Genomic DNA, 22,495 nt, shown 5'->3' on the forward strand with positions numbered 1-22,495 from the left:
TTAGTTCACTGAGCTGATGCCTTGGAGCTGAGATTTTTACAGACGGTTTGGGGACCTGGATGTAAAATGCAGTATGGTTATGTGGTAATATGGTCTTAGTGTAAGAGGGTATATGGTACTAGGTTGTTATAAACAGTGGACATCTGTATCTAGTACAGCTCCAATAGGGGAGGCTGGTGGAGGGAGAAATCTGAGGACGGCTTATTGTAATGCTTGGGAATGGCATCATGAACGGTATCAAACACATATCAAACACGTGTTTGGTACGATTTATCATTCCGTTCCATCCATTACAGTGAACCCATGATCCGATTTCTCCCGACACCAGCCCCCTGTGGTTCAGCATCATGTCCAGCCGCTCAGTCACTTATAGGATACGTGTTCCTGCTGTAGGGGATAGTGGTTACTGGCTAAGTGTGTGTGCACGCACATATCAGACAATAGTAACCAGCAGATTGGCTTGCAAGGTGTTAGATTGGGGTTTGTGATTGGGCGTACAACAATGACATACAACCTGAACGTCAGGAGTTCAAATCAGTTTCTGGTCAATTTTGACAAAAGTGCTTTAAAACCTGTTAAGGCTAGGGGGTGCTGTTGTCACTATTTATGGAAATCGTGTAATTTTTGAAACGGCTTCCTACAAACTTCTTGATCGTACAATATGCATATTATTATTATTATTGGATAGAAAACAGTCTATAGTTTCTATAGCCGTTGAAATTTTGTCTCTAAGTGGAACAGAACTCATTCTACAGCAATTTCCCTGACATGGAGTCAGATTTCACACATTTTGGCCCCTGTTCTGGAGTCAGTTTTAAGGCCACTGTTATTCCTATGAGTATACGGACACTGCTTACGTCTTCCCCTGGATGCCTTTACGTGATGACGCTTTGAATGGTATCGATTGCCCAATCACAGCCACTATAAATGAAAAAATCCTGTAGGTAGGACCTCTTTTCTAGGTGCGTCATGCGCGCGGAGGATACCGACCTACTGTTTTTCCAAGCATTAGTGTAGCCTGTTATATTTCTCCGGTCATATTTTTACTCGTTATAGGAGTTAAAAACATCATAAGGTAGTTAATTTAAAGCGTTTTATAGCAATTTATATCCGTTTAGTGCGATTTTGGGACATTTATTTCTGAGCCACTGTGAATCTCTGGGCACCGTTCCAGTTCATGCCGAACGCAATGTGCATTTCTGCATGGCAAGAGGACAGCTTTCGACCAAAAGACGATTAGACCCAAGAAAGGATTCTTTGCCCAAGATTCTGATGGAAGAACAGCTCAAAGTAGGAACAATTTATTATGATAAATCGTGTTTCTGTCGAAAAATGTTAGTGGCTTAGGACGCCATCTTTTTTGACGTAGCTTCGCTTGGCGCAAACTGTATTGAAAAGTAAGGATAATTTAAAAAATGTAATTCCGCGATTGTATTAAGAATTAAATTGTCTATCAATCGCTGTCCACCCTATATTTTTTAGTCACGTTTATGAGTATTTATGTATACGACTAGATCACTGTCTAATATGGCGCACGGCATTTTCTGACCAGCTCGGCTACTTTTCTCATTGTATAACCACGATTTTGGTGGCTAAATATCCACATTTTCGAACAAACTGTATATGTATGTTGTAATATGATGTTACAGGAGTGTCATCTGAAGAATTCTGAGAAGGTTAGTGAAAAAATTAATATCTTTTGGCGATGTTGACGTTATCGCGCTCTTTGGCTAGAATCAATGCTGGGGTAACGTTTGCATATGTGGTATGCTAATATAACGATTTATTGTGTTTTCGCTGTAAGACACTTAGAAAATCTGAAATATTGTCTGTATTCACAGGATCTGTGTCTTTCGATTAGTGTATGCTGTGTATTTTTACGAAATGTTTTATGATTAGTAATTAGGTAAGACACGTTGCTAGCGGCACCCCAGTCCTAGACAGGTTATTAAGTGTATTTGTTTTCTAATTATTGTTGCTAATGCACATTTCTGACAGTACTTTCCATTGACAATTTACCCTTATCCAAGCCACTCCAAGTTAATGCCTAATCCTAATCCTAATCACTCAAAGTTAATGCCTAACCTTAACTAGTGATGTTAGGTTTGATACTGGAGCTCTGAGGCATGTGTCCAAGTCTCTAAGCAGCCGATGCGTGTATTACTTTATCAAAAGTATGACATCAATGACGTCTGAAGCTTCATTTTTATCACGTGCTTTTTCAAACCGTGTGATACATGCCAGACCATGAGGCAATCTTTGTCTTAATCTCTGCAGATGAAGGGATGGACATGGAGTCGATGAGAACATCGGAAAAGTCAGACAAACTGTCAATAACAAACTCCTGGGTTTCCTTCGATGGTAATGTTTTTTTTCATTAGATCAAATCAAACTTTATTTGCCACATGCGCCGAATACAACAAGTGTAGACTTTACCGTGAAATGCTTACTTACAAGCCCTTAACCAACAATGCAGTTCAAGAAAAAACGTACCTTTACCTTTCTATCCAGTATGTACTTAACTTTCTATTTACTTTCTATCCAGTATGTACTTAACTTTCTATTTACTTTCTATCCTGTATGTACTTAACTTTCTATTTACTTTCTATCCAGTATGTACTTAACTTTCTATTTACGTTCTATCCAGTATGTACTTAACTTTCTATTTACTTTCTATCCTGTATGTACTTAACTTTCTATTTACTTTCTATGCAGTATGTACTTAACTTTCTATTTACTTTCTATCCAGTATGTACTTAACTTTCTATTTACTTTCTATACAGTATGTACTTAACTTTCTATTTACTTTCTATGCAGTATGTACTTACCTTTCTATTTACTTTCTATCCAGTATGTACTTAACTTTCTATTTACTTTCCATTCAGTATGTACTTACCTTTCTATTTACTTTCTATCCAGTATGTACTTAACTTTCTATTTACTTTCTATGCAGTATGTACTTACCTTTCTATTTACTTTCTATCCAGTATGTACTTAACTTTCTATTTACGTTCTATCCAGTATGTACTTAACTTTCTATTTACGTTCTATCCAGTATGTACTTAACTTTCTATTTACTTTCTATCCAGTATGTACTTAACTTTCTATTTACGTTCTATCCAGTATGTACTTAACTTTCTATTTACTTTCTATCCAGTATGTACTTAACTTTCTATTTACGTTCTATCCAGTATGTACTTACCTTTCTATTTACTTTCCATTCAGTATGTACTTAACTTTCTATTTACTTTCTATCCAGTATGTACTTAACTTTCTATTTACTTTCCATTCAGTATGATTACAACGGAAGGTGTGTGTGTATTCCAGTAAAGGAAGGATACAGACCAGACTACATACTCTCTCCATCACTGAGATTATTTTTGACCAGTTGATATGAATAATTTGAAATTGGTGCTTGTGTCTCCCCCAGGGTTGTGGATTGTAAAGAACATTTTTCCTCTGGTCCAAACATGGGAATGGGGAACCACGTCCAACTTCCTCTTCAAGATCCTAGGTACAGTAACATCAGACCTCTTCCTAACTTGATAGCTAGTATCAGTCATCAGGATCTTATGTTTCCCTCCAAAATAGCAGCTTTCTTGGTTGGTTCTCTCTCGCTCTCTCTACTCTCTCTCCTCTCTCTTCTCGCTCCCCCTATCTCTCTAACTCCCCCTCTCGCTCTACACCCCCCCTCTCTCTGTACCCCCCATTTCTCTCTATCCCCCCTCTCTGTACCCCCTCGCTCTCTCTACCCCCTCACTCTACCCCTCTTTTCTCTACCTCTCTATCTCCCCAGATACTAACGTTCCAAGCAGCATGGCACCCAAAGAGAAGATTCACCTGGTAGATGCTGGATTAAAGATTAACTCTCTCTACCCCCCCTTTTATGTACCCCCCTCTCACTCTACCCCGCCCTCTCACTCTCTCTCTATCTCTCCCTCCCCCCCCCCTCTCTCTACCTCTCTATCTCCCCAGATACTAACGTTCCGAGCAGCATGGCATCCAAAGAGAAGATTCACCTGGTAGATGCTGGGTTAAAGATCAACTCTCCCTACCCCCCCGTCCTGCGCACATCCAGGGAGGTCGACCTCATCATCTCCTTGGACTTCAGCGCGGAAGACCCCTTTGAGGCAAACACACACACACACACACACACACACACACACACACACACACACACACACACACACACACACTGCTTATTCCTATTCAAGCCTTTCAGAAGTACATGACGTGCCTAGGTAGTAGTGACCCTCTCAATTCAATTCAAGGGGCTTTATTGGCATGGGAAACATATGTTAACATTGCCAAAGCAAGTGAAGTAGATAATATACAAAAGTGAAATAAACAAAAATGAACAGTAAACATTACACTTACAGAAATTCCAAAAGAATAAAGACATTACAAATGTCATTATGTCTATATACAGTGTTGTAACAACGTGTAAATGGTTAAAGTACAAAAAGGGAAAATAAATACACAAAAATATGGGTTGTATTTACAATGGTGTTTGTTCTTCACTGGTTGCTCTTTTCCTGTGGCAACAGATCACAAATCTTGCTGCTGTGATGGCACACTGGTATTTCACCCAGTAGATATGAGTTTATCAAAATCGGGTTTGTTTCGAATTATTTGTGAATCTGTGTAATCTGAGGGAAATACGTGTATGGTCATATATTTGGCAGGAGGTAAGGAAGTGCTGATCAGTTTCCACCTCATTTTGTGGGCAGTGTGCACATAGCCTGTCTTCTCTTGAGAGCCAGGTCTGCCTACAGCGGCCTTTCTCAATAGCAAGGCTATGCTAATTGAATCTGTACATAGTCAAAGCTTTCATTAAGTTTGGGTCTGCCACTGTGTACTCTCTGTTTAGGGCCAAATAGCATTCTAGTTTGCTCTGTTTTTTTGTTCATTCTTTCCAATGTGTCAATTAATTATATTTTTGTTTTCTCATGATTTGGTTGGGTCTAATTGTGTTTCTGTCCTCTCTCTCCCCTCTCTTGCTCTCTCTCTAGGGTGTAGGGGCTAGGGAGTAGTGACTAGGAAGTAGGGCCTAGGGCACATGTCAAACTCATTCCACGGAGAGCTGAGTGTCTGTGGGTTTTAGCTCCATCAATGTACTTAATTGATAAATGAAGGTACTAATTAGTAAGGAACTCCCCTCACCTGGTTGTGGAGGTCTTAATTTAAAGGGAAAAAACTAAAACCCGCAGCCACTCAGCCCTCCGTGGAATGAGTGACACCTCTGGCCTAGGGACTAGGGATTAGGGACTAGGTAATAGTTACTAGGAAGTAGGTAGTTGTGACTATGAAATAGGGCCTAGGGAGTAGGGACTAGGGGCTGGTTTGGAGAAAGACATCGACATAACCATACTACTGATCCTACTCTTCACAGACTGTGTTTCGTGCCAAAAAGTATGCTCTTCAGCAGAAGCTCCCCTTTCCCCCAGTGAAGGAGAGTGTGAGGGTGGAGAAAGACCATCCGCAGGGCTGCTACGTTTTTGAGGGGCGACGCCCTGAAGAGCCCACCGTCATGCACATGCCCCTGTTCAACCTGCAGAACTGCCAAGGTCAGTGGTACTATGATGACTATCTGTGTCTGACTTTTATCCTTGTCTCTCTGACTATCTCTTTTTTTCCCTGTCTCTTTTTTTATCTCTGTGTGATGTCTTTTTCTTGTTTATCTGCACCAACTGTCTGCTTTTTATGATGGAATTAGTATTTAGTATTTTTATTTTACCTTAATTTAACTAGGCAAGTCAGTTAAGAACAAATTCTTATTTTCAATTTTTCTTACAACCTTCCGGTTACTAGTCCAACACTCTAACCACTAGGCTACCTGCCGTAATGCACTTTAAGGTGCATTACCACTACCGACTGGACTGGAGTGTTGACCTCAGTTCATCTTTCAATCACCCTTGTGGGTATATTCTCCGAAACACCAATGAGGAGATGGGGAGGCGGGACTTGCAGCGCGCGAGCATTGTGGGTGCAATGATTGAATACTGCACGCGAGCGGTGTGGTCAGCATGTTGGTCTCTGTCTCAGTCTCTAAGTTGTTCTAAGTGTTGTAAGTATCTGTATTAATTCTCTGGGCTCTATTTTTACCACCCTAACGCCATGGTAAACGCGTGTCCACCGATCAATAGGACCAGACGCGTTCAGGAACAACGCGCACGAGAGAGCACGTCAGCAACGACATTATCAGTACCCCTGATGTGATGCACATCGAGATGGAATGCCTGTAAAAAAAAAAAAAAACACCATCTCATTATCCTCTGATTAGGACACATCATAGACCTCAAAAAGGTGAGAGGGTTATGGTCGGTGTAGACCACAATAGGTACTACTCCCGACCCGACATACACCTCGAAGTGTTGTAGCGCCCAAATGAGTGCTAGCGTTTTTTTTTCCACCATGGAGCTGTTCATCTGATAATGGTTACATTTCTTGGAGAATAAACTAACAGGCCTCTCAACACCGGACACATCTGCTTGCAGCAGGACTGCACCTGCCCCCACATGACTAGCATCCACCTGCAAGGTAAATGACAAATCCACACGAGGAGCAGCCAGCACCAGAGTTGAGGTAAGCAACCCCTTTGCACCCTCAAAAGCCTGTTGACAGAGAGGAGACAAGACAAAAACCGCCGTAGCTTTCAGAAAACCTGTCAGGGAAGCGACTACGGTAGAGATGTTCCTACAGAAACAACGGTAATAACCAATCATTCCCAAGAAACGCATCAGTTCCTTTTTAGTAGTTGGTTGTGGAAGAGCATCAATAGCTACCACTTTAGCCCGAACAGGATGCACTTCACCCTGCCCATCCACCTTACCAAGGTACATAACGGTCGCCTGAGCAAACTCAAATATAGCTAGATTGATAGTGAGGCAACCCGCAGCCAGGCGGTCAAACAAGGCTTGAATACGAGACAGATGCTCCTCCCAAGTATCTGCATAAGCCACTACATCTCCAGATAAACAGCGAAACCCAACCAGACTGGAGACAACCCTATTCATAAGGCGCTGAAAAGTGGCAGGTGCATTTCGCAGGCAGAAACTCATAAACGAAAAAGAGTACAGACCGGAGGGTGTAATAAAGGCAGAGATTTCATGTGCCCTACTCGTCAGTGGCACCTGCCAACAGCCCTTTAACAGGTCAAATTTGCTTACAAACTTAGCTGGTCTGACCTGATCAACACAGTCCTCCATCCGAGGAAGAGGAAATTAATCTGGCTTAGTGACACAGTTTACCTTACAGTAGTCCATACAAAATATGTTTGTCCCATCTGGTTTACTGACTAAGATACAGGGAGAAGCCCAGCTGGAGAAAGAAGGCTCTGCAATATCACTCTCCAGCATGTACCTGATCTCAGCATCCAGACAACGCCGTTTCTCTGAAGAAACCCTATGGAACCGCTGACGGATGGGGTCAGCATCCCCAATGTCAATATCATGTTCTATTAAGTTTGTACGTGTATCAGAAAACAAAACTGGAAAACTCAGAATAAGACCGACCAACTCGTCTCACCGATCAGCAGGTAGATGAGAGAGAGAAAACTATCCAAAACATCCAGTGTCTCTGAATTTTTCAATCTACCCTGCAGTACACAATCGTCGGGACCAGGGACATCCTCTTATCCATGCACAGGCCTAGCCTGACAAGAAGAACTCAGCGATGTATCAGTACCGGACAAAATAACAGGCTTACCATCCTCTGCGAACTCCCACTCTTTGGCCCCAGAGGAACGTGTGTAATAGGGTATTAGCAGATTTACATGGCACAGTTGGTGCGCTTTCCTCCGTTCCTGAGTGGCAACTAGATAGTTTTGCCCAGCGCATTGGTGCACAATCGTATATGGACCTAGAAACTTGGCTTGAAATGGAGTGCCAACAATTGGCAGCAGAGCAAGAACCTTGACACCTGGACTAAAGTGACGAGGCTCAGCTCGCCGATCAAATATTCCTTTCAACCTATCCTGTGAAGATAATAGCTTCTCTTTAGCCATCTCACCAGCAGCGTACAGGCGTCACCTGAAATCACACACATAAGATAACAGTGTCTGAGGTGGCTCGGGAGACTTTCAGTCATCCTGGAGCACTGCTAGAAGCCTACGCACACTATGTCCAAACACTAGGTCATTTGGACTGAAACCTGTGCTCTCCTGTGAAACCTCCCTGGCGGCTAACAGTAACCAAGGCAACCCCTCCTCCCAATCCTTATCCATCTCCGTACAATAAGCTCTCAACAAAGACTTAAGTGTTTGATGGAAACATTCCAGCGCTCCTTGACTCTGCGCGTGACAGGCGCTAGACAAACTGTGTTTAATATGGAGCTGTTGGAGAACCTGACCAAACAGATTAGAGGTGTAATTAGATCCTTGATCACTCTGAATGACCTTAGGGATTCCAAACAGTGAGAGAAACTGAGTCAAAGCTTTTAGCAGACTTAGTTGTGATAGACCGGAGAGGATAGGCAGCAGGAAACCTAGTGGTCTGACATCACAGTGAACAGGTAACTACTACCATTCTTCGAGCGAGGCAGAGGGCCAACATAGTCAATAATCAGATACTCAAAAGTTTGCCTGACTACGGGAATAGTAAACAGTGGTTCTGGCTTAATAGCTTGATTAGGTTTACCCGTTAATTGACAGGTGTGAAAGGTTTTGATGAACGCAGAAACATCCCTCTTCAACCTAGGCCAAAATAAATGGCTCAGTATGCGATAGTAGGTTTGCCTCACGCTCAGATGTCCAGCAACATAGTTGTGGGAAGTTTTCAACACCAACTCACAAAACTGAACTGGTACAACAACCTGACTAATAGCCTCCCCCACAAAACAACTACTATGAGGCACCACCTTTCTCATCAGGACATCATCCTGGAGAAAACAGCCATGGGCAACATCTCCCGATGGTTCCACAGGCACAATTTGGTCACGCAACTCTTCTAATGTGGGGTCAGCCCGTTGATCCTTGATTAGATTGGAGTGGGGCACAGATAATGGGATCACAGGGAAAGTAGTGACAGATTTATTTGTAACATTATCATCAGCCTGCGCAGTGACCAGGTCGCCACGACTCATGGAACGAGTCACCGCCCATGCAGAGAACACCTCTGGGAAACACTGCGCTCTCATCGGGAATCCCTACAAACGATGGCTTAGCAGAAACCACCAGAGATGAAGACACGACAGGCCATACACGCTCACCAGCAAAGTTATTCCCAAGGATAACGTTGATACCCTCAACATGCAACGAAGGACGCACTCCTACCACAACCTTGCCTTTCACCAGTTCAGAATCCAACATCAGTTTATGCAATGGAACTGACAGTGTTCAACCCGATTCCCCTAGTTAAAATACTATTCCCTGAATCAGTCTCAGCAGAGAAGAGTAACACAGACTAACAAATGACTCAGAGGCACCTGTGTCCCTCAGGATCGTCACTGGCACTGGGTCGTTACTTCCTAACAGAGAAACAAAACCCTCCGTAATGAAAGTTAAATAATCTGGGTCAAGTGGAGCTTTCACATGCCCTGGACATGAGATGGACTGAAAAGAGTGAATTGATGGACAGGTACTGCTAATTCCTTAGGCTAAGGTTTAATGTTAGCATGACTAGTGCATTTACCCTTAGCCCTGAGAACAGGACATTTGTTTTTCCAATGACCTGAACCCGGACAGTAGTGACACTTGACTAAAGTCAGCTTTACCACGGGAGCCAGGGTCAACCCTAGACGAATGAAACTCTGCCCGTATACCAAAGTGTCTGAGTGGGTGAGAACCAAATCTCTCCGAACGCCCCCACTCACTCCAAATACGGGGCTCTGCAAAGCCACTTTGAGTCAAAACATACTCACCTGCCAAAACCGCAGCTTCAGAGACAATCTTCACTTTTGTTTGTTAAAAACGTCTCTGGGATAGGCGGGACGCTAGCGTCCCACTTGGGTAATACCCAGGGAAAATGTAGAGCGCCAAATTCAAAAAATGATATAGAAATCAAACTTTCATTAAATCACACGTAAGATACCAAATTAAAGCTACACTCGTTGTGAATCCAGCCAACATGTCAGATTTCAAAAACGCTTTTCGGCGAAAGCATAAGATGCTATTATCTGATGATAGCACAACAGTAAACAAAGAGAGTAGCATATTTCAACACTGCAGACACGACACAAAACGCAGAAATAAAATATAAATCATGCCTTACCTTTGACAAATGGTCCTTTTGTTCGATTAATTCCGTTCATATATATCCAAATTGTCCATTTATTTGGCGCGTTTGATCCAGAAAAAAACAGCTTCCAATTTGCGCAACGTCACTACAAAATATCAAAAAAATTACCTCTAAACTTTGCCAAAACATTTCAAACTACTTTTGTAATACAACTTAAGGTATTTGTAAACGTTAATAATCAATCAAATTGAAGACGGGTCTATCTGTTTTCAATACAGGAGATCAACAAACTAACGCTACGTTTCTAGTCTTGCGCAACTCTCAAACAGTACACATAATGTTACATTGATTCCAGATGGTAGTACTTCTTCATTGCACAAAGGAATAACCTCAAACAATTTCCAAAGACTGGTGACATCCAGTGGAAGTGGTAGGAACTGAAAACAGGGTGATTAGAAATCTAGTATCCCAATGAAATCTCATTGAACAGACGGTGACCTACATTTTTTTTTTTTTTTTACCTCTGACGAGTCACCAACCCGGATCCGGGATCCTCCTCATCAAATCAGCTGACTAGCATAGCCTAGCCTAACGCGACAGGGATATCATATAATATAATTTTCATGAAATCACAAGTCCAATACAGCAAATGAAAGATAAACATCTTGTGAATCCAGCCATAATTTCCGATTTTTAAAATGTTTTACAGCGAAAACACTATGTATTTCTATTAGCTAACCACAATAGCAAAAGACTCAACCGCATATTTTCACAATTTTTCTACCGCATAGGTAGCTATCACAAAACCGACCAAATAGAGATATAATTAGTCACTAACCAAGAAACAACTTCATCAGATGACAGTCTTATAACATGTTATACAATAAATGTATGTTTTGTTCGAAAATGTGCATATTTGAGGTATAAATCATAGTTTTACATTGCAGCTACCATCAAAAATATCACCAAAGCAGCCAGAATAATTACAGAGAGCAATGTGAAATACCTAAATACTCATCATAAAACATTTATGAAAAATACATGGTGTACAGCAAATGAAAGATAAACATCTTGTGAATCCAGCCAATATTTCCGATTTTTTAAGTGTTTTACAGCGAAAACACAATATAGCATTATATTAGCTTACCACAATAGCCAAACACACAACCGCATTTATTCACCGCAAAGATAGCATTCGCAAAAACCAGCAAAAGATATACAATTAATCACTAACCTTGACCAACTTCATCAGATGACAGTCTTATAACATCAGGTTATACAATACACTTATGTTTTGTTCGAAAATGTGCATATTTAGAGCTGCAAACCGTGGTTATACATTGTGAATACGTAGCATCGATTCACCAAATTGTCCGGAGATATTTAGGACACTCACCTAATCTGACTAAAGAACTCATCATAAACTTTACTAAAAAATACATGTTGGATAGCAAATGAAAGATACACTAGTTCTTAATGCAACCGCCGTGTTAGATTTTTAAAAATAACTTTACCATAACAAACAGCTTACGTTATAGCGAGACAGCGCCCGCAAAAAGTGTGGATAATAGGACTAAACATTTTCCACAGAAATACGAAATAACATCATAAATTGTTCTTACTTTTGCTGAGCTTCCATCAGAATCTTGTACAAGGAGTCCTAGGTCCAGAATAAATTGTTGTTTGGTTTTAGAATGTCCTTCTCTCCTGTCGAATTAGCAACCTTAGCTAGCCATGTGGCGCGAACATGTCCATCTCCTCTCGACGCATAGAACGGAAAACTCCAAAAGACCCATTAAACGTTAAATAAACTGATGAAACTCGGTTGAAAAAACCTACTTTATGATGTTTTTCTAATATGTATCAAATAAAAACAAAGCCGGAGATATTAGCCGTGTATACCGAACGCTTATCAGAAGACAATAGGAAGGTCCTTCCCGCGCCTAGGTAGAGAAAGGAAATTGTGGACACGTCATTCCAAGAGCTCTTGTTCGACCTCAGATCAAGCTAGACACCCCATTCCACCTTCCACTGCCTGTTGACATCTAGTGGAAGGTGTATGCAGTGCATGCAAATCCATAAATATAAAGCAATTCAATAGGCAGGCCCTGGAACAGAGCATCGTTTTCAGATTTTTCACTTCCTGTCTGGAAGTTTGCTGCCAAATGAGTTCTGTTTCACTCACAGATATAATTCAAACAGTTTTAGAAACTTGAGAGTTTTCTATCCAATAGTAATAATAATATGCATATTGTACGATCTAGAATAGAGTACGAGGCAGTTTAATTTGGGCACAATTTTTCAAAAGTGGAAACAGCGCCCCCATATTGACAAAATTAATGGTTAGTCCTCGGGGTTTTGCCTGCTACATAAGTTCTGTTATACTTACAGACAGACATGATTCAAACAGTTGTAGAAACTTCAGAGTGTTTTCTATCCAAATCTACTCATAATATGCATATCTTCTAATCTGGAGGTGAGTAGAAGGAAGTTGAAATTGGGCACGCTATTTATCCAAAAGTGAAAATGCTGCCCCCTATCCTAGAGAAGTTAATGCACGCGGCTACACGATCAGGGATTGTGTCCTTAAATTGCCCAAGCATAATCAGATCACACAGCCCCTGGAAAGTTGTAACCGCAGAGACGGAACACCAGCAATTAAACTGTGAAGATAACTCTCACGCAAACTCAACATGAGTCTGTTTATCAGCCTTTTTTAAAATTCAACATTTTTGGCGGTAAGCCTCAGGAATCAATTCGTTTTAACCTGACACTGTCAACTACACCAAGAGCTGAATATGCTTCCTGCGCTTTACCAGTCAACACACACTGTAACATTAAAGTGTGATCAGAATCAGGCCAGCGCCTAGAGTCAACAACACGCTCAAACAACAAAAAAACGTCTCAGGGTCCTTCTCATTATATTTTGGCAACAGCCGTACGTTTTCAACAGTATCAAATGTGTCCGGGGCACGACCGAGAGAGGAACAACCCCTAGGTAAATCAGGGTCACTTTCCCAAATCAAACTCTCCCCCGGAAGCTTTCCTTCCCTAACTAATTCTAGCCTCTCTTGTTGCAGCTTGATTTTAGCACGCACCAAATCCTGTTTATATTCCAATTCCTTTTCATACTTAACACGATCATGCTCCAGTTTAGCTTGTTCATGCTCTAGCTGTAACAGAAGCAGTTCTTTCTGCTGTTCAAAAGGAAGACTACTAAGGCTAACAGACGGAGAGGCCATTGTAACAAAACAGGGAGACTGCTGGGGAGGTGGTGAGTCCTTGTCAGAGGCTGCCACAGTGGTAATGTTGAGTATACCACTTTCCATCAGATCAACTTCAATATCAATTTCAACCTGGAGTGATTAGTGATCTTCATCAGCTGTTCTTTAGTACATAATTCTAACAGTTCCTCTGATGGAATGTGAATGAACTCGTCTACATTAGACGCCATAGTCACAAGTAACTACAAAAAATAATATTGCTCTTCCCCTCTGCTGAGCACACCAGACCACAACAAGAGAAACGCAAATCACACTGGGCACCACAGGAGAGAGATGAGATGCATAAGGAGCTTCCCCAAATCCTACAATAATTCAACCTTTGTCTTCATGTGGATTTGCGGTGTGTATTTACGCACTGTAGCCCGCTGGCATGGAGAAAAAAACTACACGGATGTGCCCCCGAGACAGCTGCTCCGTCCACAGACACCACATAAAAATAACAAACAAAATAACCGTGCCCAACGTATTTCAAAGTGGAACATGTCACTAAGCCTAACAAGGGAAAAGAAAGGCTATATCTCCGGGTAGCAAGTGGCACTACCCTACCCAAATCTCTCATTGGAGGTACACAGCAGATTGAACTCTACTCCTCGAACCATTATCCCAACAGTGAGAGGAGCAAGAATTCCCAGCCTGGGCAGGGGCCTGGAAACTAATCAATGTTACGCAGCACATAACCAATTATTCACCCAAGCGGCAAGTTTAACAAACAAAGGCAACCAACACTGGGCTTAGCAAACAGCGCAACTCAAAACAGCTGTACTAAAAGCTGCAAACAAAGCAGCTACAGAGTTTATCAAACAAGCAGCTACAGAGTTTATCAAACAAAGCAGCTACAGAGTTTATCAAACAAGCAGCTACAGAGTTTATCAAACAAGCAGCTACAGAGTTTATCAAACAAGCAGCTACAGAGTTTATCAAACAAAGCAGCTACAGAGTTTATCAAACAAGCAGCTATAGAATTTATCAAACAAAGCAGCTACAGAGTTTATCAAACAAGCAGCTATAGAGTTTATCAAACAAGCAGCTACAGAGTTTATCAAACAAGCAGCTACAGAGTTTATCAAACAAAGCAGCTACAGAGTTTATCAAACAAGCAGCTATAGAGTTTATCAAACAAGCAGCTATAGAGTTTATCAAACAAGCAGCTACAGAGTTTATCAAACAAGCAGCTACAGAGTTTATCAAACAAGCAGCTACAGAGTTTATCAAACAAGCAGCTACAGAGTTTATCAAACAAGCAGCTACAGAGTTTATCAAACAAGCAGCTACAGAGTTTATCAAACAAGCAGCTACAGAGTTTATCAAACAAAGCAGCTACAGAGTTTATCAAACAAAGCAGCTACAGAGTTTATCAAACAAAGCAGCTACAGAGTTTATCAAACAAGCAGCTACAGAGTTTATCAAACAAGCAGCTACAGAGTTTATCAAACAAGCAGCTACAGAGTTTATCAAACAAGCAGCTACAGAGTTTATCAAACAAGCAGCTACAGAGTTTATCAAACAAGCAGCTATAGAATTTATCAAACAAGCAGCTATAGAATTTATCAAACAAGCAGCTATAGAATTTATCAAACAAGCAGCTACAGAGTTTATCAAACAAGCAGCTACAGAGTTTATCAAACACTAACTCCACATTTCCTCCCAAACAAAATACACTTACCAGTTAGCTTAACGAGACTAGAATTAGGTCTATTGGCATACTTTTCCATGCAACGCACCATTTGATGACGTCACAGGACACTATATCAAGGCACTATATCAAACACTTATAAGACTATGCAGTGAATACCAACCAAAGCGCATCCCAATTAGCATTAATCCCTTATAATGCAACAAAATACTATACGCAAAAATGTCTAGGAACCAACTATATAATCCCAGATGAGCCACCACAGCTCGTAGCCCGTAACAGAAAGGGAGACAACGCAGAGATCATGGAATAACAAAAAATATATTTATTAACTGAGGTAAACTATATACAGTTAACAATGGGGTGTGTGTGGTCTTATGAAAGGGAGTGGTTGCGTACATAGATGGTGATAATGAGGGCTGTTGAAAGGTGCCAAAACAAACAACCCACAAAATGCCACAACCAAAAATAACAGTGTGTCTGAGTGGAGTGAGTCTCCTCAATGAACGGGGGAAAGGTGAATTTATCCTCGGGACACACCCAAGCCCAGGTGTGTCCCATTTCCCTGACAACCCTCCCGGCTCCACCCACCGACATCCTATTAAGGAAAACAAGAGCAAAGAAAAAGAATTCGGCAGACAGAGTGGGAGGTTGTCACACTCGGACCCGCGGTCCGTATAGAACCTGTTATGGGTCTGGATCCGGACCGCATTTGAGTATGGCTGCTATAGTGCTACCGCCAACACTTAGATTTACCATGGCACTAGGTTTGTTAAAAATAGAGCCAAGAGACTTAGAACACAGATACTTACAAAACTTGTTTTACTCAGTCGGGCTTTGATCCCAGGTATCATAAACACACATAAGACATGGACAAATGTGTAGAAATTAGATTTAAAACTTCAAAATGTTCTCTCTGCCAACAACAGGTGGGTAAACAGTTTGGGGTCGATTGGGTTGCGAGGTGGGGGTTTATTACTGCGCAGATAATTGACGATAACCATCCAGTTATCACCTACAGCAAGGTCAAACAAGTCAATATTTTTGACAGTTTACTAAACTACTTATTTAGAACCATAGAGTTACAGCAAGTCATCACGAAGACAACAGGAGCAGGGTCTATTTTTCTCCACTTCCTGTCTGACTGACGTGCCCAAAGTAAACTGCCTGTTACTCAGGCCCAGAAGCGAGGATATGGATATAATTGGTACCATTGGATAGCAAACACCTTAACGTTTGTAGAAATGTTAAAATATTGTATGAGACTATAACACAATTGATATGGTAGGAGAAAATCCAAAGAAAAACCAACTGGACTTTTTTTTTTTTGAGAGCCCATGCTCTTCCAATGGAACGTATTGGGTCATATCCAAATCCAGCTCCCAGATTGCAATTCCTATGGCTTCCACTAGATGTCAACAGTCTTTGTTCTAGGTTTCAGGCTTGTTTCTTCCCAAACGAGGAAGAATTCTGAGTTTTAGTGAGTTGGAAATCAGTCTGTGCGCACGCAACGAAGAGGGCACGGACCTGCTAATTTTGCTTTCCTATTGAACATACTTCTTTCCGTATTAAATATTATAGTTTAATTACATTTTAGGGTACCTGAGGATTAGATAGAAACATACTTTGACTTGTTTTAACAACGTTTAGCGGTAGCTTTTTGGATTCCTTTCTCTGCACGTTGAACGAGTGGATTACTCAAATCGATGGCGCCAACTAAACTGACTTTTTGGGATATTGTCACGAGAATTATGTTCTCAATGTTCATAAACCCAATTCAATTAACTACTCAGCCTGAAACCCAGAATTTGTAAGAAACTGGTTGAAATGAATCAGATGGAGGCCCAGCTACGATAGTCAGAAAGTTTATTTACGAGAGCGAGTTCCTCTGTTGTACAAGACAATTCATTTTACACTGGTTTCTCGTGCACACACATTCACACAAACATACGCACACACTAACATTAGCACACAATGTCCTGCTACCCAGCTGACAAAGATTAGGGGACCCCGTGAGACTTACCCCCCATCCTCCCTCAAGATAGGGAGACCCTGGGAAGTACTCTCAGTGGCCCCCAGCCAAGGTCGGCACCGAATCTTGCTCAGACAGTCGGTTTTTAAGATACTATTATAGACATATTGTACAGACTATGGTTATACATAATTCTAATCAATTTCATACGATTATACAGCTTCAGGGTGGAATATTCTCGTCATTCATATAAATTCCATCAACAGATATAAAGAAGTAATTTATCTAACAAAACGACCATGCATGTTGTAGCTGGGACCCTTTGGATTGCAAATCAGAGGAAGATTTTCAAAATAAGTGAATATTTAATCGCTATTTGTGATTTTATGAAGCCTGTGCTTGTTGAAAAATATTTTGATGTGGGGCGCCATCCTCAAACAATATCATGGCATTCTTTCGCTGTAAAGCCTATTGTAAATCGGACAATGCAGTTAGATGAACAAGACTTTAAGCTTTTAACCGATATAAGACACTTGTATGTACCAAAATGTTTAATATCCATATCCATTGTCGACAGGTCTCCCGCTGGAGAGATGCCTAGCCCTAAGAAGTTTTAAAGCACCATTTCAACTTAAACGTTTAAAGATCATCAAGGCTATATATGCTTAGTTTAATTCACTGTAAACAAACTTAAAAATACCCCTCCAAAAAATCACCCTACTTGTTGACTAGTTCAACGCCAATGCCATCCTCCTCTCTTTCATTTTGGCAAAACGTATGTGACGACCATGGGTTTATAAGCGCGGAAATCGATTCTGCCGCTTGAGCATTTTTTACGGCACAGTCGATAGCGCACCGGACCTCGGGCTAGGAGGTCGAGGGTTCGATACCTGCTACCTGCTGTTTCATTACAGGTATATGGATCTGACATACAGTACACTTTTATTTTTTGTTGTCATAGGCTAGGAAGTATTTTAGCTAAGTAGCCTAACTTCATCACATGGGCAACAATGAACCAGCTAAGTTTGCTAGCTAGTTAACGTGAGCTACATATAGGCTACTACATGGGCTACACATTCTGAGACAGTGGGGCAGTGTTTCCCCTGCTCGGATGATTTCTCCAGTGAGACTCAGCAACTTGCAAATATACTTAAACATCATAAAAACAGAGAGAGAGATGAAATATAAATTATTTTATAATTAAATGTTTTATTGGTCAAATAGTTGCATCCATGACTACACGCCACTGCTAGGAATTTGTATGACCGGACCTTCTCAAATAGTACTTGAGTACCCCTGCGTTTTAGGTTCGGGGTTGTTTTAGAAATATTTGAGCTATTTTCACAACTAAAAAGTATCAGCGCACTGCTGGTGCAAAAGGACTGGGTTTTCAGAACGTGCTCCACGGCAAAATGTGGTTGCTTCAAATGGTGTATTTAAGGTATTTTATGTCTTGCCCTGAAGTCAACTCCAATTCCAATAAATGGCTTATATAAACAAAATATAAAATATAACCCATCTTTGCTAAATAAATTAACTTGAACCCATTTGCAGTCCACATTGTTCAAAGTAATTACATGGTTGGCTTCAATAGCATTCACACTGATATTGGGGCTAGGCTTACTGTAAATTACATTATGGCTGAGCATGGATATGCCAAACATTGTCAATAAGCTAAATTAATTATTGATAAGGCCTAAAAAGAGAACGAATAATTATTCTGTTAAATAGGCTATGTCACACTTACAGGTACCATCATTTCTCCCAGTGGGCACATAATATTAAAACAACGCAGACTATGTAGAGTTTTACGCACATCCAAACTTTTCACAGTAGCAGGACAAATATCCAACATAAAGGGAGAATGTCCACTCACCATTATACTGCTCCCAAATAGGACTACTGTATGTTTTATGAACATAATCACAACCATTTTACAGATCAGATTGCATTCACACGTCTCCAGAAATTCTATTGCATGTGCGGCACAGACGTTGTAACCATAAAACCAGGATGGTGAATCATTCTAATAAGATTTTGTTTTTCGTTTAATTTTATTACAACCAATCTTTTTATTTTATTTTTTAATGCATGTAAAATGTAATCGGCAGGATAAAAAAAGACACTCATTGCTGTTGAACATCATTTGTTATAGTAGGTCTAAGGGAGGGCTTGGGTTTTGAACATATGAAACGGAAAACATGCAGGTGTTACAGGTTATAGATAACTTCTAAATATGAGGTTTACCAGTGTTCATCGAGGTTCTCGTCTCTCGTTTCATGATGGGAATGGACACGTAGGTTTTTACGCACATCCAAAACGGGACCTCGTGGCTAAAATAATGTGGGCCTGCCTACAATTCATAGATACAAAGGGAATGTCAGCTCACTGTTTTATTCCTATGAAACTTAATATTTGAATAACGTTTTGGTGATTTTAAGATGTATTTCCAAGCTGTCTCAGGAGTCAAACCAATTATCGACATTATTGACTACTTCGCGATTGCTCTTGTTCCAAAAAAACAGCTTTTGGTTAGTCATGAATATCCAATCAGCGGTGGCTGAAATTAGTACTTTGGATCATGTTTTTAAGGACACACCTCAAATATTTCCACTCCTCCCATCTGATTGCAAGGAGCTGATATAAAACAGGTAAATTGCTGAACCTGGTGTTAGGGCAGGAAAATGACAGTGGGTCAGTTTTTACATGACGAAATTGCAAACGTACGTGTATTTGACACTAGCGTCGCCTTAACACCCCAGCTGTAAATAGAACCCTCTGTGTTCTATATGTTCAAAGTTGTGTTGTAAGGTTCTCTGTTCTCTTCCTAGACGAGGAGGAGATTAAGAAGGAGAGGGAGAAGTACACAACGTTCCAGCTGCCCTACGGTGTGCCTGAGATCGACCACCTCCTGAAGAAGGCCAAGGACAACTTGAAGAACAACAAATACAGGATCCTGGTACAGATCATTATGGCTGTCAAACGCAGAAAGAATCGCAAGTCTGTGGCTCAATAGTCTTTATCTGTGGTGTAAAGTACTACAATATTTTCTATTTATATTTGACAACTTTTACTTCACTACATTCCTAAAGAAAAGTATATATATTTTTTACCCCATACACTTTCCCTGACACAATAGTAGCCTACTTATTACATTTTGAATGCTTAGCAGGACAGAAAATGTATAATTCAAGCACTTATCAAGAGAACATCCCTACCTGTTAGTCCCTGCTGCCTCTGATCTGGTTGAGTGATTAGAAGCACCTGCTGCTCATCTGTGTTCCCAACAAATGCTGTCTTGAATTAAAAAGATTTGTACCTACACACTGGAGAAAGCAGAAACGTCTGTGTATGCTATCCCTAATGCATTAAACTTGATTTTCTTTGAGTGCAGACACATCACACCCTTCCTCTGAATTTGCAGTTTTTACGCACAATCCAAGCTTCTGGGAAAGCTCGATTGTCCCTGTGATTAGGACTCAATAAACACAAATTCTTCTTTACATGTCTGAGTGTTGGAGTGTGCCCCTGGCTGTCTGTGAAAAAGAAAATGGTGCTGTCTTGATTGCTAATATAAGTCATGTGAAATGATTTATACTTAAGTATATTTAAAACCAAATACTTTTACTCAAGTAGTATTTTACTGGGTGATTTTAAACTTGAGTCATTTTATAAACTCAGCAAAAAAAGAAATGTCCTCACTGCCAACTGCATTTATTTTCAGCAAACTTAACATGTGCCAATATTTGTATAAACATAAGATTCAATAACAGCCAAACTGAACAAGTTCCACAGACATGTGACTAACATAAATTGAATGTGTTCCTGAACAAAGGGGGGGTCAAAATCAAAAGTAAAAGTCAGCATCTGGTATGGCCACCAGCTGCATTAAGTACTGCAGTGCATCTCCTCATGGTCTGCACCAGATTTGCCAGTTCTTGCTGTGAGATGTTACCCCACTCTTCCACCAAGGCACCTGCAAGTTCCCGGACATCTCTGGGGGGAATGGCCCTAGCCCTCACCCTCCGATCCAACAGGTCTCAGACGTGCTCAATGGAATTAAGATCCGGGCTCTTCGCTGGTCAGAACACTGACATTCCTGTCTTGCAGGAAATCATGCACAGAACGACACAGTATGGCTGGTGGCATTGTCATGCTGGAGGGACATGTCAGGATGAGCCTGCAGGAAGGGTACCACATGAGGGAGGAGGACGTCTTCCCTGTAACGCACAGTGTTGAGATTGCCTGCAATGACAAGCTCAGTCCGATGATGCTGTGACACACCGCCTCAGACCATGACGGACCCTCCACCTCCAAATCGATTCTGCTCCAAAGTACAGGCCTCGGTGTAACGCTCATTCATTCGACGATAAACGCGAATCCGACCATCACCCCTGGTGAGACAAAACCGCGACTCGTCCATGAAGAGCACTTTTGCCAGTTCTGTCTGGTCCAGCGACGGTGGTTTTGTGCCCATAGGCGACGTTGTTGCCGGTGATGTCTGGTGAGGACCTGCCTTACAACAGGCCTGCAAGCCCTCAGTCCAGACTCTCTCAGCCTATTGCGGACAGTCTGAGCACTGATGGAGGGATTGTGCATTCCTGGTGAAACTCGGGCAGTTGTTGCCATCCTGTACCTGTCCCGCAGGTGTGATGTTCGGATGTACCGATCCTGTGCAGGTGTTACACGTGGTCTGCCACTGCGAGGACAATCAGCTGTCCGTCCTGTCTCCCTGTAGTGCTGTCTTAGGCGTCTCACAGTACGGACATTGCGCTATTGCGCCTTCACCACACTGTCTGTGTGAGCGGACCATTTCAGTCTGTCTGTGACATGTACACTGAGGAACTTAACTTTCCACCTTCTCCACTGCTGTCCCTTCGATTTGGACAGGGGGTTGCTCCCTCAGCTGTTTCCGGAAGTCCACAATCATCTCCTTTGTCATAACAAATATTCATTCAAGGAAACTGAGATTTACAACACAAGCCTGTTTGTTATCTAACAGCTATGAACTTTTCTTCTTTAAGGTTAAAAAATTAAGCAATCGGGTAACAAAATCATAAACTATGGGTGTGGTCAAAATCTGTTTGCTTTCCATGCCAATACCTAGGGCTTTCCATGCCAATATTGCCATAGGGAAATGGTATCCAGGGAAAAAAAGGTGTGTGCCTAGGTGAGCCACCATATTGCCAGTTCCACACACAAACATAATACATAAATTAATGTTCTTAATTCCTTATCTTCATAGTAAATTCATAATCACATTATCATAGGCAATATTTAATATTTTTGTAAATGGAGCAAAACAAATATAGCATAAATTTAAAAAAAATGGGAATTTGGCTCCAACACCAGTGTTGATGGAAACTAAATCATGAATGACATTCATTTCTATGAGGTATCGTGTTAGCAGAGTATTAATCTCGGAACCTAG

General features: G+C 41.2%; 1 protein-coding gene across 1 annotated transcript; it reads left to right on the plus strand.

Moving 5' to 3' along the window:
• Positions 1-1,253: 1,253 nt before the first annotated feature.
• Positions 1,254-20,548, plus strand: LOC120030610 (cytosolic phospholipase A2 gamma-like). The gene is made up of 6 exons (XM_038976035.1): positions 1,254-1,290; positions 2,278-2,361; positions 3,431-3,514; positions 3,976-4,130; positions 5,393-5,567; positions 19,896-20,548. The coding sequence occupies exons 2-6, from the start codon at positions 2,286-2,288 to the stop codon at positions 20,078-20,080; spliced, it is 675 nt and encodes a 224-aa protein (XP_038831963.1). The 5' UTR covers positions 1,254-1,290; positions 2,278-2,285; the 3' UTR covers positions 20,081-20,548.
• Positions 20,549-22,495: the final 1,947 nt, after the last annotated feature.

This window comes from Salvelinus namaycush, chromosome 36 (assembly GCF_016432855.1).
Source record: "Salvelinus namaycush isolate Seneca chromosome 36, SaNama_1.0, whole genome shotgun sequence".
Classification (NCBI taxonomy): Eukaryota; Metazoa; Chordata; class Actinopteri; order Salmoniformes; family Salmonidae; genus Salvelinus; species Salvelinus namaycush.

Bases quoted from the DNA above. Each gene is read 5' to 3' on its own strand.
- LOC120030610 (XM_038976035.1), top strand. From the start codon at position 2,286: ATGGACATGGAGTCGATGAGAACATCGGAAAAGTCAGACAAACTGTCA. The intron at 2,362-3,430 runs GTAATGTTTTTT...TGTCTCCCCCAG, and splicing joins CTCCTGGGTTTCCTTCGATG to GGTTGTGGATTGTAAAGAAC. The intron at 4,131-5,392 runs GCAAACACACAC...TACTCTTCACAG, and splicing joins GCGCGGAAGACCCCTTTGAG to ACTGTGTTTCGTGCCAAAAA.